The sequence below is a fragment of the Amphiura filiformis genome, unplaced genomic scaffold, assembly GCF_039555335.1.
Source record: "Amphiura filiformis unplaced genomic scaffold, Afil_fr2py scaffold_47, whole genome shotgun sequence".
NCBI classification, from domain to species: Eukaryota; Metazoa; Echinodermata; class Ophiuroidea; order Amphilepidida; family Amphiuridae; genus Amphiura; species Amphiura filiformis.
In genome coordinates, this window is record NW_027305511.1 from 842637 (window position 1) to 861180 (window position 18544).

The following is an 18544-nucleotide window of genomic DNA, read 5'->3' on the forward strand; positions in this document are numbered from 1 at the left end:
TTCCATGTGTTGTTCCCAAGTTTGACTGTAAACAATCAAATCATCTACATACGCTTCACATCCCTCTATGTCTGCCACAATTTGGTTCACCATTCTCTGAAATGTTGCTGGTGCATTTTTCAAACCGAATGGCATAACTTTGTACTGGTAAAGACCAAATGGTGTACAAAAAGCAGAAATCTCTTTGGCACGGTCTGTGAGTGGAACCTGCCAGTACCCTTTCAAAAGATCAAATTTGCTAACAAATTTTGCATTCCCAATTTTGTCTATGCAATCATCAATTCTTGGAATTGGGTACGAGTCTGTCTTTGAATGAACATTTGCAGCTCTCATGTCTGCGACCAATCGGTATGAACCATCAGGCTTGGGAACAAGAATACATGGTGAACTCCACTCACTACTACTTGGTTCTATGATATCATTGTCTAGCATATAATTGATCTCATTTTTGAGATGTTCCATTTTCAATGGATTGACTCTGTAAGGATGCTGCTTGATTGGTTTTGTATCACCAACATCTACATCATGAAATGCAGCATTTGTTCTACTTGGCGTATCAGGAAATATATTGTCAAATTTGTGAATCAAATTTGCAATTTGACTTTGTTGATCTTGAGAAAGATGACCTAACTTTGAGTCCAAATTAGTGAGCACATCAGAATTGTTCAATTTTACATTATACTCTTTGTGCTCCAGCTCTTTATCCTGGTCAAATGTGACATCAGAATTGTCATCTTTACTCTTGTCTACATTGGCGATTTTGTCTACATCGGCATGTTTGTCTACATTATCAGCATGTTTTACTGTACACACAGGTTTTGGAATGCCACTGTCACTTCTTTCAACATACTCTTTGAGCATATTTATGTGGCATAACTGCCTGCTCTTGCGTCTACCAGGAGTCTTGATAATATAATCTACTTCACCCACTTTTGACTCTACTTCACATGGGCCATGATATCTGGCTTGTAATGGGTGTCCTGGAATTGGAAACAGTACTAGAACTTTGTCACCTGGTTTGAACACTCTCTCTTTGGCATGTTTATCATACCATTGTTTCATTTTGGCCTGACCCTGTTTCAAGTTTTCTTTGGCAATATCAGTTACTCTGTTAAGCCTATGCTTAAAATTGGAGACATAATCCAACAAATTGATATCTGATTTCTCATTGAGCCACTTTTCTTTCAACAACTTTAAGGGCCCGCGCACTGTGTGTCCAAACACTAACTCAAAAGGACTAAATCCTAAAGTTTCCTGAACAGCTTCCCTAGCAGCAAACAACAACAAGTGTACTCCCTCATCCCAGTCCCTCTGAAATTCCAAACAGTATGTCCTGATCATGTTTTTCAATGTTTGGTGGAACCTTTCTAGTGCACCTTGTGATTCTGGATGGTAAGCACTTGAGGTATACTGTTCTATACCTAATTGATACATGACCTGCTGGAATACTCCAGAAGTAAAGTTTGATCCTTGGTCTGACTGTATGGACTTGGGGAGCCCCACAAATGTGAAGAACTTGGTTAAAGCTTTCACTATTGTCACTGCTTTAATATTTCTCAAGGGTATGGCTTCAGGAAAGCGTGTTGACGCGCACATAATTGTCAGAAGGTATTGATTACCTGACTTAGTCTTTGGTAGGGGGCCTACACAATCAATAATAACCCTACTAAATGGTTCATCAAAGGCTGGAATTGGCTTTAATGGAGCAGGAGGTATTTTCTGATTTGGCTTCCCTACTACTTGGCATATGTGACATGTTTTGCAATATTCAGAAACATCTTTTCTGAGAGTGGGCCACCAGAAATGTCTCAGAATTCTTTCATGAGTTTTCTTAACACCCAAATGCCCTGCCATGGGACTATCATGTGCTATGTTAATAACTTCAGTGTGGTAGACTTTTGGTACCACAATTTGGTGCACTACCTTCCACTCTTCATCGGCAGGTACATCAGGGGGGGCGCCATTTTCTCATTAGCACATCATCTTGTTTGTAAAAACAGACAGAATTTTGTTCTGCTTCTTCTAGGGTCAATGCCCTTTGATTGATCTCTTTGAGTTCTGGGTCATTTTGTTGCTCCAGAATCAGCTTGTCATGACTTAATGGGTCTTTCATGGTTTCCCCAATTTGTTCATGCTCAGAGGCTGTGTCATTTTGAGGGGTCTTTTTATCCCCTGGAGAAGGAAGTTTATCTTCCTTCTCATTCAACTTTGACACAAAAGTGTCTTCCAAATTGTAGCCTATGTCATCAATTTGGTTGTCCTCAATTGTTTCTAATGAGGCTCTCTTACTCATTGCCCGTGTCACTGCACATGCAGGAAATATCTCCTCTTCCTCACTATTATCATCCTGTATACAGGGCTTATCTGTGACTATTGGGTCAGGAAAAACCTTCCCCCCTGCCAAGTCATTTCCTAGCAACATGGACACTCCTTTGACTGGCAATTCATGTCTAACTCCTATGGTTACAGGACCAGAAACTAAGTCAGATTTCAAGTTAATTGTGTGGAGAGGTACACTAATTATTTCCATCCCAATACCCTGGATCAAAGCATTACCTGCTGAACTATCCTCATTAAAGGGCAAAGTTCCTTCCAGAATCATAGACCGTGCACAACACGTATCTCGCACAATCTTAATGGGCTTTGGACTACCATTATCACCAAGTGATACCACTCCCTCTAACACAAATGGTTCAAATTCTTCACACACCTTGTCTGTCTCACTTCCCTTTTGTGGGAATTCTTGTTTCTTGATTTGACTGACTCGTTTCTTTGACACAAGTGACACTGCACATCCTACAGTATTACTAGCAGTTTGCTGCTGTTTTTGTGCGTCTTGTCTGCCTTTTAAGAAATAACACTGGGTCATCGTATGCCCTGGTCTCTTACAATGAGTACAAGTTACTTTGGCTTTAAATTCAGTTCCAAATTTTGCTCTGTTACCTGAACTCCCTGTGGTCCCTCTACCACCAGCACTATGCTGTGAATTAGACTGAGGTTTCACTTCTTGTGTACCACCCTGATTTGCTCTAGGTTGATTATGGCTGAACCTGTTTGAATAACTTCTGTTATGACTAAATTTACTCCCATTCAATTTGTGAGTTAAGCCATAGTCGTCCGCCATTGTCGCCGCTTCGTTTAGCGTCTTAATTTTGCTAGCGCTTTCATCCAAATGGGTTTTAATGTCAACGTGGACACATTTCTTGAACTCTTCTATAAGAACTAATTGCTTAAGTTGGCCGAAATCATCTTGACTTCTTTTGACCCAAGCCATCTGTCAAACATGTGTTCTTTTACTCTAGCAAATTCTACATGGGTTTGATCTGCTTGCTTTCTTGAATCTCTGAACTTTTGTCTGTATGCTTCAGGCACCAGCTCATAGGCCTTAAGAACTGCCTGTTTGACTTCTTCATAATTATTACACTTCTCTATTGGTAGAGCTGAGTAAGTCTCCTGGCCTTCCCCACAAAACTACTTTGTAAAAGTAGGGTCCAATGCTCTGGAGGCCATTTCAAATTTGTAGCTACCTTTTCAAAATGTTGAAAGTACTCGTCAACTTCTTTCTCTTTGAATTTAGGCACAAGCTTTACATACTTTGTAACATCAAACCCTGACTTTGAGGAGAAACTTGATGAGTATTTGTCACCTAGCTTTGCCAACTTCTCTTGTTCAAACTTGTACTTTTCTTCAATTTCTTTTTGTTTCAAATTTTCTTCCATTTCCAACTTTTGTTTTTCAAGTTCCAATTTTGCTACCTTTTCCTTTTCTTCTGTTTCTAATTTGTGGTGCTCAAGCGCCATCTTTTCTTGGCGTGCTTTTTCTTCCATTTCTAATTCTTTATTTTGCATATCTAGCTTTTGCATGTCCAACTGCAATTGCATTTTCATTTTTCCATTTCCACCTGAACTTCTAGTTCTTTCAACTTAACTGCATCCCCGATTTCAGTTTTGACCTCTTTTCTCTTCTCCAAAATGGATTCCTCAAAATACTCTTCATCAACCAAAACTTCAATCAAGGCATTTTTGATTATTTGTTTTCTGTTGGCTTGCTTTACATCCAATTCATAGTATTTTGCAAATGCTAATAAATCAGGTTTCTTCAACTTATCAAACTTCTCCCAATCTATAGTTTCAAGAAACTCTTCTGCTTTGAACTCCATACTGTACTTTCACTTTTAAGACTCAGTAAATTAATGTTAACTTTTTTACAGTGTATTTTCCCGGACGAGCCCCCAATTTTTGTTACGAGTCGTACTTGACTCAAGGCCAAAATCACCTTTTTCCCGAACTTCACACGAATGCACAACACAAATACACTGTTTGTTTAAGCTAACAAAATCTAAGTCTTTAATTGAAAACGGAGTATGATTGGTACATATAATAACAATATCGCATATACAATAAAATCACACAATGACAGTTTTACTATATCAGTACTTAACCAGCTGTCTTGTTGTTGGTGATCCTAGAGTTCTTGCAATGTTCTGGACGACTGATGTATTATATCCTTATTCACTTGTCCTGCGAAGTCCAGTGTATTCTTGCTTTTATAAATATCCTTGCGTATGAAATCCTCACACGAAAATGATGCTGCTTTCTTCTATTGCTTATCTTCTTGCGCTGCTCTCTCCGCAATATATCTCTTTGCGCTGCTTTCTCCAAAAATGGTGTTTCTTTCACCAATCACTCTTTTTCCAGGGAACAGGTTTCGTTAACACAGCTCCGCTGTTCTTTGACAGATGCGTGGCCTTCACAAACCCAGCAAACTCCAGCAATTTGACAGAAGAACTTTTAATCCTTTGATGAGGAAGAGCACTTTTTGTGTGCTCGCTGTCTTCTTCGTTGCTGTATTAAAATTAGCTCAATTATTGGCTATATAAACTGGTTAAAATGTACTTCTTTTTTGAAGCACGAAGACCATCACACACATGTGGAATATCTCAATCTCCCATGGCATTCTGTACAGTCCCAACAAAAGCCTCAAGCTTTTATATCAGTACTCATGCAAAAAACCCATCATCTATTAATAAACCATTACTTCAATCACATTTTCACAACATTGCTGCAATCTTGGGATTTCCCAAGATTAATTATACACATTCACATTACATCACTTCCTGGGGTTTTCCTGATGGTGCAACAATGAACTGGGGCTTTCCAAGTTCCAAACATAGATCTGACTTTGTTTACAATAATTTGGGGGAATTCCAAAACGACTTTCCACATCATTATCTTGCACGTACAAGGGATTTTCCCATCTCATGACATACTTTCAGCTTGTAAACAAAGTTAAATAATTAAATTAAATTAAATTACTCAGGGCACATCACAATATGTTCTTGGACAACATTTCTGAGAGATATTGGCTTGGGGTCTTGATGGCTTCAACACATCAGTTAGGTTTGCCTACTCCATAGAGTTGTACACATTTTTGATTTTGCATGTATAATGATTTAATGTACAACTCTATGGAGAAGGCAAACCTAAACGAAATGGAGTATGAAGCTCAATTTTTCAGGATTTTACTTTCTCATCAATATCTACCACCACACAGAAAAAAAAAAAAATTGAAGAGGTGCTGCGGTGCACATCCCTGGAGTTGACATGGAATGGGCCAGATAATATAATTATGTACTCACTCTCGGCATATCATGTGATGCCATCACGGGTTAAAGGCCGCTATAAATATCTGGAAAACACATTAAGTTGGGAGCTGTACAAAGTTTGGTGGTATAGAGGTGAACATTGACTTGATTATATTTTAAGCCTACTTAATTGGGTTGTCCTTGAAAGTTTGCCTGGTCAACTGGATCCCCCTTTAAGGGACAGTTAATGTAATCAAGAAGCATTATGGGTAATGTTTTTATAGGAAAGCCAGAGGTAAATTGCATCGACTCTCACTTCAAAAGTCGTGTCATATAAAATAACTCAGATTCTATGGAAAGCGTGTTTCTTCTGGACACACGGTGTCCTTTTTCATTATATTAAAACACCTTTATCCTATAATAAACGCGTCTAACGCGAGTCAATAACTATTATTATAAACAAAATATAATGAAAATAAAGGTTATTACGACTAGAGGCCATTGAAAGACATTGTGTCTTTCTGGGAAGGCATGCATTATTGCATAGTTAACTAAGGGACATATTTACCTATGACATTAAATATGGTATTTTTTGTTTTCTCCCAATACCAGGAATTTACTGGAAATACAGATCAAGATACGGAAGTGACTAATACATTTACGACTCCCGTTTCTGCAACTCTCATTAGAATACGACCCACGGCCTGGGAAGTACATATTAGTATGCGCTTTGAGCTTCTTGGATGCAAAGGTATTTAAAGATACTACAAGAAACGTATAAAAGAGTTGTTCTCTACATTGCAAAAGCTCGAATTTTTAACCTTATTGCATCAAATTATGATCATATAGCTGCTTTGATATCAATCAATTACGTTGATATTTTTTGCGCTTTCCCCTTTTCTTCCTTTTCTATTTTCTTTCTCCATTTGTTTTTTCCTTTCTTCTTTCTTTCTTTCTTTCTTTCGTTTGTTTTTCTTTCTTTCTTTCTATTTTTCATTTTTTTCTATCGATCGTTCTTTCTTTATTTCTCTATTTCTTTCTTTCTTTATTTCTTTTTTCTCTATTTCTTTCTTTCTTTCTTTCTTTCTTTCTTTCTTTCTTTCTTTCTTTCTTTCTTTCTTTCTTTCTTTCTTTGTATTTATACAACTAAGTATTTATTCTCGCAATATGTATCTGGACCATTTAAGGTTTGCAAATTGGGATCCCAAAACCAAAAATTTGGCTCGTGCAAAGGGGAGGGCAAAGATTTTTTGGCGAGCCGTTTGGAAATTTTACCCCCCCCCCCGACACATAATTATTGCACAGCCCCTTAGGGGTGAAGTGAAAACTTGCACTTACTTATTAAATACACGTGTAATCGTACTTTTCCGTACTAATTTATTACTTTATTATCAATCTAAACTGTTCAGTCACATTTTACCATTTTCTTACAGGTGATTTCGCATGGATAAAAATCGACTTGAAAGACTGCTATGATATAAAAGATGTGTCAATACTTGTTGGACAGGAGAGTACAGGTATGTAACACAAAATGACGGCTCGGGTAATCAGTAAATGGTAATTTTATTGTAGAGAATGTCGACAAAAATGTCATTAAGAGAATCATGTTTATGTCACAAGTTTGGAATCCATAACAATACATTGTATGCAAAATTTTATTTCAATTATGTGCGCGTCATTTATCCTCGTGTAAATGTACCGTAATATTCCATCTACCAGATTTTTTTGACGAAAGAGACGAAAAGCAGACACTCTCCCCAAAAACATTAGTCTGTGCAATTATATCACTGGTATACAGGCGGCTGTACACATAAGTCTCTCATCTCTTTCGTCAAAAATTACAATTATTTAGAGCCAAATATGCTTGTAGATGGAATTCTACGGTATGTAATATTATTGGAATGATTTTAATAAGGTCGCTAAGTGCTGACTAATGCGAGTCTAGACGAAACTATAGGGAAAGTGAAACCACTTGAATTAGATTTTTACTAGTTCAATAACGATATTCCTCCTTGTAGTCTGGAGCCTAATTACTTCATTTGGTGAGAAGTTCATGTTTATTTTGTTGTTTGAACTGAAATCTAATCTACACGGACCACTGAATCAAATGAACTATGCTGCCAATTTTTATGATGGGGGTTAAGGGGGCCAAATCCAAGATGGCGGCTTAGTTATATTTTTTTTAAAGCATGGTACGATTATGTTGTACAATACCTTAAATTTGTCCTCTTATCATAAGGAACAAAAACGTCAATGGTCGCACCTCTCTTGGATGATTGGTTAATGAGATACATGGTAAAGTATTCAAAAGGTCAACGACCTTTTGAACAGTGGTTAAGCTTTCAATATTCTCTAATTGAAGCGAAAATTGTCTCAAATTATTCAGCATGACACAAGAAGCAAAAAAGTTTTAGTTTTGCATATCTTAAATGTATATATGCCTATAAAACTGCAGGTCAAAGGTCAATCAGTATAAACCATCATATGATCCAATGTATGGTCACCTTGACCATATTATACCATCTAGCATTAAAATTAGCATTCTTATCGATACAAGACTATACATTTTTATTCTTTGCGTCAATCTAAATATCTTGAGACCATTGTCGCTTCAATCAAAGAATTGAAAAGGTACAGAAGGTCGTTGACCTTTTGCATATTTCACACTCTAACTCAAAAAACAAACATCCTAGAGAACCATTTACTATTTTGTTCCTTAGTATTATGAAGAATTTGAGATATTGCACAACTTGATCGGACCATTTTTATTTTTTCTTACTAAAGTAGGCCGCCATCTTAGATTTTACTCCCTTAACCCCGTCAGAAAAATTGGCAGCATGGTTCATTTGATTCATTGGTCCATGTAGATTGGATTTCAGTTCAAAAACAAAAATTAGCATAAAGTCCTACTGGAGGCGATTTTGCTATGTAAGGCCCTGGACTTTATTATGTTAAAAACTCAATCTTATTTATATTATGGAGTTGTGTTTTTCTAAAACAGCCTCTCCGTGTATGCAAGCACAGAAATGACTCGTCACTTTATAAGCACTGATATCATTAACTTCTACAGAACACGTATATCAAACATATTGCAAAAACTTTTAAAGGGGACTGGGCTTAATTGTTTTTTGAATTTTTTTTATATCGAGCATAGGCATCAACAGCTAAAATCTAGGAGATAACGCTGACGGAGCTTCGGCCTGGCACAAGTGACCTGGTGAACAAAGGGGGTCGCCTTAGATAGCTGGTCGGGGCAATTTTTACAGGACAGTAAAGTGTACCCAACAATCGGGCTTATTACCCTGATCGGAACCGACTGTAGCGAGGTCTTTTATTATGGGTCATGCCCGCCATTATACCAGATGAACCACGGGGAGAGCTGAGATTTTTTTTATCCTGCGGGGAATTGAATCCGGGACCTCTCGCACTAAAGGCAAAGACCTTAACCAGTGTGCCGCGCTGCTCCCATATGACAAGGAATATGCAAAAGGCATGATTTGCAACATCTTACACATTTGATTTACAATTTCAGATGTTGTGTGTCCTCGAAAGTGGAGCCAGTATGGCCGTGGATGTTACATAGTTTTGAATAAACAATTATCCTGGGACGCTGCACAAACTGATTGCCAGGACAGAGGAGGCAACTTAGTTACCGTACGAACGCAGGGATTATGGGTAAAGATGGTTACTTTTTTATTTACAATAAGACCAAAAAATATAAGTTGACTGACAGTAAGCCATCCGGAGAAAAGGGAAACATTAACATGAAAAAGAGGGTTAAAACATGTTCACATCAAACCATCCTACTCCCCCACGCACACACACAAATATGCCCATAAGACAAGTACTCTAACCATTACACCACGCTTACCCCCCCCCCTCCGAGTGTTAGAGCACCTTCCAGGTAGCTTTCTTAATTAATTTTATTTATATTATTCAGTTTTTCAATGTAGTACGTAATTTAGATGGCAAATGGGTAAGTCACGGGAAAGTGGGAGGTGCAACTTCCGAAACCGGTAGCGAAATATTGACAGAACAAGCATTCTATCTAGTTAAACTATTTAAGGTTGATACCAATTGCGGCAGGGAAGTACTTTAAACTTGTTTTATCAAAAACACAAACAAAGAAACATTGCTTGAAAGTATTAGTACAATTTTATGTCTAACAGACTTTTCTAGATGCGATACTTGATACTATAGAACCAGGCATTGATCCTATGGACCAAAGGATATGGTGGCTGGGATTGAATGACATAGAAAACAATGATGAATTCCATTGGGTTGCTGAAGGCTTTGAATGGCACGGGGATGACGGAGGAGACCACTTTGAGTAAGCTTACTTACTACATCCTACTTACTTGAATTGAGATTCTTGATTATGGAAAAAAAAACGTTTCGGAAGTATGAGCCGAATTTAATGTTTGGAATATTAATTAGCGTGGTTCTTTCATGGTCTATGCCTCAGAATGCACTTGCTTCTCGGGTTTTGTTATAGCGATAGGCATTATGCTCTTGCATACGAACGTATGAACGCCTGAGTTTGAAGACGATTTGTATAAATAGGGGGAAATTTTGGGCGTGACCATATAGGCCGCCATCTTGCTTGTCTGTTTTGTTTCATCTACTACACCTGTTTCATCTACTGCACCGATTTTTATTTATAGAATAAAATTATTATTTTGACCCAGCCCTGTATTTATCGCCTGTAGATTTTTCTTCTTTTACCCTTTTCTCTCTGATTTGCCACGTGTGCACGCATTATTATTATTATTTTTGTGCCATGACGGAATCATTTTACAGAACGCTGGTTCTAATATTTCTTGTGAAGCAAGAAGAACAGATTAATATTTAGGTATGGATTAAAATAAAGATGCCTGATTTGGTCTAATTTTTGCCAAATGAGTTGTCACATTTTATGTTATTCTTGGATTGTGGCTATCATGAGGCTGGATTTTTATATATAATATATTCCTCCTTTTTCAGAAATTGGCGTCGCGGTCAACCTGGTGGACGCCAGCAATGTGTAGGCGAAAGAAGAGACTTAGCTACCCAAGGCTGGAGTGACATTAGTTGTGCTACTCTTGCTGGACATATATGCCAAATATGTAAGTTATTAAGCTGACCCAAAATTGGTTAAGTTTGCCTAAAACCAAATTATTGGACAAAAGTAACATTCTTCCAAAAATAATACAAACCGGATTTGTTTTTGTGTTTGTTTGTTCGTTTGTATATATATTATTACAAATGTAAAATTTTGACACAAAAACAAGAGATGTAATTGAAGACCAAAATAAAAAGACTACTTTGCGTATGACGTCCTGTCAACCAGACCAAAAATGCCGTACTGCACAGGTCAGCAACAGGCCTTTGTCCTGACGTCAGACGCGCATACTGGTTTGTTCATTAATATACATTATAAAATGGTAGAACAAAATGAGGGAGCCCTTCTTAGCAAATGTTTCAGCGTCATTTCATTAACCCGGCACGTTAACATTTACGCTCGGCTTGATACTACCGGGTTTAAAGGTAAGCAAGGGGTAATTTTCCTCTACAATTAGCGTTTAACTAACTAGTTGGTAATATAACATTGGGATGAGGAATATTATCAAAATTGAAAAAAGACATCGGACATCGACCTTCGGTGCAAATGATGTTATTGAAAGAGAGGGGACACGTGATCTAGCCCGGTAGGATTAGAATCACGTGAAAAGTTGTGTTGTACTTTCTTGGAAGGTGGTGGCGTCCTCCGTCGTTATTTAGGTCACTGCTGGTCCTCTATTAATTGCTTCCTTTACACCGCGTCTTAACCAATTGTCTGAAGCTGAGTTATGTTCTGTATACGTTTAAGGTTACCAGACCATTTCTGCATTATTGTAGAGAGCTACGGGATTCACTTTATCTTTATAAAAAATAGTTGAAGAAATCAAAATGCCTTTGGAGTCAAATTTGTAATGTAATGATGGACAAACACAATTTCAATCAATGTCATAAATAATTTTTGCAATTTTTCATAAAACAAACGTTTTATATCAATATTGAATGTAGCCTGAAGATCCCTCATAGACCTTTTGAATGTAGGCCCCTATCGATCTTTTCAGGACAAGGCTGTTTTCACTATTAATAGGGATGTCACAGTGGCTGCTCAATTATTCTGCCATACTGTGCATGCAAGCATAACAGTAAATCGAAAAGCGCGCGCATCAAAGTTGTTCGATTTTGGCACACATCCATGTCGAAAAATTAATTTCCTCATTATGTGTAATTTATCCCAATTGTTTGAATATTTAATATATGGTGTGTGAAACCTTTCTTTGACTACCATCGGGTCTTTTTAAAATAAATTTTGCGTCGTTTAAGAGCTACTACCTGTTTTTATGGATTGTTGAAGATCCCTCATAGACCTTTTGAAATAAAAATAAAACTACCACAATTTAGCTGAAATACTAATCTTTCTTAGCATGTAAATTATTTCCGTCGACAACAAATGGCACACTTGAGGAAAACGAGTTGAAACATAATATTATCAAAGTGAATTTAGAGGGAGTAATATTATAAACCACAATAGCCATACCATTTTTGTATACACGATATAGTGGAATGGCGGTTCCTTTTACCATTTGCCCTCCCATGTTAATCCAGATAACAAAATGTTAATTTAAAGTCTCATTGTAAATGAATTTTTATATTTACTTTTCGGATTTGGCTTTTAGCAATGGTAACACATACCATGTTTACAGAAAAAATGAAAATTCTATTCCAGACACCGTCAAAATGTCAAACTTTGCATTTTTTTGTATTATATTAAAGTAATTAAAGGAGTATTTCGTGATCCTAGCATCCTCTTTTTATGACATTTTTCAGTAGATATCCACGAAAAAAGCTTATTTCCAAAATTTCAGTTGATTCCGATTTTGCGTTTGCGAGTTATGCATGATTATGTGTATTACACTGCTCCATAGACAATGTGTTGTAATTTCGTTCTGGTGCACCAGAACGAAATTCAAATTTAACGATATTTTTGCTAAACGAATTAATCTGCAAGAAATATTTGGTACATAAACATTATGTAGCCAGAGGTATCCAGTGGTGTAAAATCTCAACTTTTTTGGGAAAAGTGGGGGATGAGGCTGTGGATCACGAAATGCCCCTTTAACTGCAGTTTCTTTATTCAACATCATAAAAGGTTCATACTTGGCAAATCTATGATGAATGAAAAGACTTTCATTAATATTGAAAACATCCAAAATTACTCATGCCTATTTACATAATAATATATGAATACATAATTAGCTGTAATTAGCTAATTTGCATAATTAATTACTTTTTGTGCATTTTTTGTTATCAAGTGAAAGAACTTTGTATACATGTGTGCAAAAAAAACGCACCCTGATATCATGTACGGTTTTCTATTGGCATCAATTTTGCATATTAATTAGCTGAACTTAGTCATTTTTTCAGCTTAAATTTGTCTGCAGATTGGCCGAAATTGTTATTTTTATGTTAATAAAAGGCTAATTATTGTAAGATTTATATTTTTTAATATACTTTTCCGTCCATCTGCCTCTGTGGCCTAGCGGTAAATACATGGATCCATAAACAACGAGTAAGGAGCTGGTTCGAGTCTCATTGAAGCCGCGGAAACAAATTTTCATTTCATAATGTATGATCGCATTCTAAAATGAGTAACTTGTAAATCATGTGTCGATACCCTTAATGTTAAATCCTATAGATATGAAACATTCAAATCGATTTTTAAGACTCTCTACTTTAATGGACGACGTGATGTCTGTACACTGAAGAATACAAGATTGCTATAAACCGCCCTTATCGAGTTTTCGCCGAGCGCTGATAGCGGCCATGGCTAAAATGGCTTTGCAACGGAACAAAATCGAAAACGTCACCATTGTTAGCATTGTTGAAAGGGACGGTTTATAGTTATATCGTATTTGTCACTACTGATATATCACAAACACAAATTGATAATGCTTTTACAGCTCTTTGTGCGAATGGTTATTATCTCTATGGAGGCAAATGCTATTGGGAAGGGACAATTGACCCGGATCCAGAGTGGCAGGATGCTGAAGATGACTGTGTCGCTAACGGTGGGCATCTCGTAACTATTGATAGTGCGGAAACTCAGGTACGATGAGATTAATAAAAATTTGAGAAATTAACAGATTCTTTCATTTTGGAGTGTTGAAACCCATTGAATCTCGGATCTGCAACAATAATTTCTGGTCACCTTTTCGTTTCCTCAAATAGGATGTTTGATGTCTGCTTCTTTTGTGACTTCCGTCTATCATTGCTTCAAACGGCAATAAGTCACTAGCATACATGTCTTAGCGTCACACATTGTCATCGCCTCTATATCTTCATGGCAGAAAGCAACGCATAGCCATTTTGTTCCGATCTGTTTAATCTGTTTTGAGATTATGGGCCAAGGGACCTCCGACTAAGACTGTTGACAATAGTCTGGTACGTTTCTTCCTCACTAGGCATGTGCGCATCCCCTCATCTGCTTGAAGGACTTTTTTGTTCTGTGGAAATAATATCCGAGTTTTTGTCAGTTTTAGATTTCGAACCGCAACCTTGGTTTCCAATCCCCAGATTAAAGATTACCATGCAAGCCTTACAACTTGTTTTTATAGAAACCAAAAATAACGGAACAGTGAAATGCTTAGTTGAAATTATATACATGTACATCAGGTACCTGTGTCGGTTTTTTAAGTTTTTTAATTATTGCATGTAATATGAAGATAACATATTCAAAACAATATTAATTGCGATATTTTGGCCTAAATACATTTGTTTAGCAAACGGGTTTCGAAAGGAGTGGACACGTGCCTAATATACCCTTGAGTGTGTGATTATTACGTAGTCAATTCACCATGCATGGGTGAATGGGAGATGTCCTCTAACTTTTTCTAATTCTAGAAAGTACAAGAGCGCGAGCGGTCACTTTAAATCATCTCATTTAACATGTGGTCTAATCGTTCAGGAATTCAATAGAGAGAGTTAGCCACTGCTTACTTTCCTGTCCCCCTCAACAATACGGGTTTTATTCTGTTTGGTCGTTACTAACAATAGGTTAGTTATCATTGATTAGGAGCGAATTGGAAAAGCAACGTTATTTTGATACTGGTGAGTAGTGGTCACTGTGATAGCAGATACACGTGAAACCAAAAATAACGGAAGATATTTATCATTTTCTACTAGACTGGCATGGCTTCCTTCTAGCGTTATTTTAAGTGGCACACTAAACTCTACTACGATATCTGTCCATGATAATTTTTCCAAACAGATAAGGCAATGTAATGCAACGTAAATCGCGATTTAATACCAGCGCATAATGTTGCCAATACGCCATTCCTTTGAACGTGAGTCGGGTCAGTTCTTATGATATGTTAAGACCGTCCGTGCACACACATGTTCGTACTGTGTCATGAACATTATTCTGACATTTCCATTGTAATAATAAACTATCGTGTTTAGACGCTTTATTCAAATCGAATGTTGACAAAGCTACAGCCCCAAGAAAAATTATTTATGCTGGGTATGTTAGTTTATTAAAGTACATTACAATCGTGTAAGAAACTGAATTGTGAAAAATATTAAGGGCGCCCCCAGTAAATGTTACAATATGGCTTTAATAAAAACAACTACGAAAGCAGTTACATCATGAAATGACGTCACCATGAAAAAAGATCACCTAATAATTTGAATATGTACCCTGCTAAAACAGTACCACGGCAACTTCGTGACCTCTTTTGTTCGATAGAAATTTTTTACGGGTTGGTGAACACGGGTTACGTAACTAAATGTTGAAAATTTGACCGGCAAACATGTTTTAGCGAAATAGCTCCAGAAATGGGAGACACGGGTCGTTTTTTTTTTAAATTGCGTACCATGATCACGGATAAGATACCAAACATTTGTGCAAAGAACAAAAAACGAGTATAAGTTGAATAATATTGAAAATAAAGAAGCGTGAACATGTCCAAAGTGGCCGGGAAAATGAGAAAAATTGCATGTCACGATCACCAAAATGCTTATATCTACAACAGTGAGTAAACGCCGGTCGTATGCTTTTCTATAATGATAGATATTAACTAACGTTAGCTTGTATTAAATTTTCAGCGAAAATGATTGGTGGAATAATCGAGTCGTAGGTTGGAAAGTTACTCTCAAAACAGCCCCGTGTCGCAATCTTGCGTGACCCGTTAGTGACAAGTGTCACTAGCAAAATAGCAGCCGGCCTTGTCATTATATCGAATAATAATCGTCAGAATCGTCCAGTTGACTCCAGTGATATTTATTTATTCAAGCAAAATACTGCATTGACTTACAAAATATTGAAGTCAATATAAAAAGTAGTATCACCTCATTTGACTGAACTGAAAGCAGTTTTAAAAATATTATTGTTGATCGAGTCCCTGAATGAGAAATAAGATTGTAAAAGATACGAGTATGGTATAGCAGGTTGTGATGGTCTAGTGGTTGACGCCGTGGTTTGAAGTGCGAGAGGTTGAAGGTTCGAATCCTACAGCATTTCGATTTTTTTCTCTCTTGTTCTGTTAGGCCTATGGTGTATGTGTGTAGGTCCGTCAGTATTTATATGATCATTTCAGTCACCTACCTGGACAACCGATTCTTTAGAAATGCTTAGTCGCGCTAAAAGTCGATCGATACATGTTAAAATCAGCACAATTCAGAGATACACCTTTTGCTATGAAATTAATTTTCTCGGTCAAATATAAAGCAATATTTTTTTTCTTTTTTTAATTTCAGTTATTAACTTTGTGCTTGGATATACATTTTTTTTTTAAATCCTGGTGTTAAAATTAAGCATCAAATTATATCTTTTAGTGTGATATTTTTGATTTTTATAGGCCTTGAGTTCGCCTGCGAGCTTTTTACGGAATTGATTTTTAGCGTCTCAAACTAATATAGTTTGCTAAAGAAAGATATTTCCCACCTCTGTAAAGCACATCGTGTGGGTCTATATATTATAGTTTTGTCAGAATTTCCGTTTTTATTTTACCCTTTTTCCCTTCATGCTCTGAAAATGTCAAACTCGGTGCTTTTATCTCGTGCGCAACCAGCAGAAATAGTCGATATTTTCATTGTTGTCATCCAGGGCAATTTTCCATTGAAAAGCAAAGATCATGAAGATTGCCCGACTAGCGATTTGGTAGCCCAAATCCCCAATTGGTAAATGAGGTGAATTTTAAAATTTGCTCCCGTGATAGCCTGCAATTTCAATTTATATGGATTCCATGATTATGAAAACCGTTTTGTCTGTCTGTGTGTTTGTTTACCTAGGTTAGTCCGTATTAAGAGACGCACGCTTGAGGTTCATGAAAATCCACGGTCCAAACCTAGAAAAATTAGCGTGTTATTATAGGGGATTTTAATCTTCTGTCCCTCCTATCTCCATGTGAATTTTGTATGACCTACATGATCAGTATAGGAGCGCTATTAGGCCTGGGAATTTCGTTGCTATATTGAAGTTCTGGCAACACTGTATCATGCCGGTATTCCTATTAAACCCAGGGATATCGATCCACAATGCTAGTATTATTAGCCTTATATTTCACGCGTTGATTTTGAAAAATTTCAGCCGGTGAAAAATGGTGAAATCAAAACGTAAATTCTGACAAAACTATGATATATCGCTCACGGTGATGTGCGTTAGAAAGTTGGGAAAATCCTTCATTAGCGTACTATATTACTTTGAAAAGCTAAAAGGTTGATCCAAGAAAAGGCTCGCGGGCAGAGTTTAAGCCTATCAAAATCGAAAATCTTACACGAAATGACTGAATTTCACGCCTAAGTTTAACTCTAGGATTTGAAAAAAAAAAAGTATCAAGCACTACAATTTGACCTGACATTTACTGAAAAAATGAAAATGATTGCATTTCATTTGGCCGAGAAAATTAATTTTACATTGAAAAGGTGTAACTCAAAATTTAGCTCGTTTCAACACCAAATTCGATCGTTTGTATTGCCACATTAAATGACTGAGTGAGCCTTGCTAAACAAAAGAATCGGTTGTCCAGGCTGCTAACTGATTTGAAAATATTTCTATGCAACACGTTTGCAATGTTTTTCTTTATGTGTAGGCCTACATATTAAAAAATGAGATAGCGTCAGCCATAATTTACGAATTTCAAACCTGATTAATATTTTGGCATAATATTATTTGTAATTTTTACACCGTTCTTACACCCTACCCAGACATACACAAAATTGGAATCAGCGTTTCGTTGTTTAGAGTAACTTTAATTATAGAACACCACACGGCGGTCAAGATAAAAAAAAATGCTTTCTTTCATTTTACCTCATTATTTCTGCTTCAAATGATCAGAAACCATTCCTGAAAGTTGTTTACTAATATCATAAATATTTAAAAAATAATTAAAAAAAAAACCCGCAATGGTAGGGTTCGAACTTCCAACCTCTCGCACTCCAGGCACGGCCTTAGCCACTAGACCATCACAACCTGCTAACTTATTCACGTACCTTTTGCAATGTTATTTCTAATTCAGTGTCTCGTTCAACAAAAATCTTTTATAAACTGTTTGTAAGTTCAGTCAAATGGCTTGAAATTACGTTTTATATTGACTTCGATATTTTGTAAGACAGGGCAGTATTTTGTATGAATAAATAAATATCACTGTAGTCAACTGGACGATCCTGACAATTATTAATCGATATATGGACAAGGCCGGCTGTTAATTTTCCTGGTGACACTGGTCACTAATGGTCACGCACGATTGCGAGGAGAAGCCCTTTTGAAAGCAACTTTCCAACCTACGACTAGATTATTCCACCAATCATTTTCGCTGAAAATTTAATACAAGCTCAAGTTAGTTAATATCTATCATTACAGAAAAGCATATAACCGGCGTTGGTTCATAGTTGCAGATATAACCATTTTGGTGATCGTGACATGCATTT

General features: G+C 36.8%; 1 protein-coding gene across 1 annotated transcript in view; it reads left to right on the forward strand.

Annotated features, from left to right (window-relative positions):
- The window catches only part of LOC140144275 (uncharacterized), a 73852-nt gene that overhangs the window by 52849 nt on the left and 2459 nt on the right, over window positions 1-18544 (forward strand). Inside the window, exons 7-12 of the mRNA XM_072166094.1 lie at window positions 6197-6335; window positions 7018-7101; window positions 9117-9259; window positions 9754-9914; window positions 10568-10689; window positions 13579-13724. Of these exons, the coding sequence (XP_072022195.1) occupies window positions 6197-6335; window positions 7018-7101; window positions 9117-9259; window positions 9754-9914; window positions 10568-10689; window positions 13579-13724 (795 nt within the window). The remainder of the gene's footprint in view (window positions 1-6196; window positions 6336-7017; window positions 7102-9116; window positions 9260-9753; window positions 9915-10567; window positions 10690-13578; window positions 13725-18544) is intronic.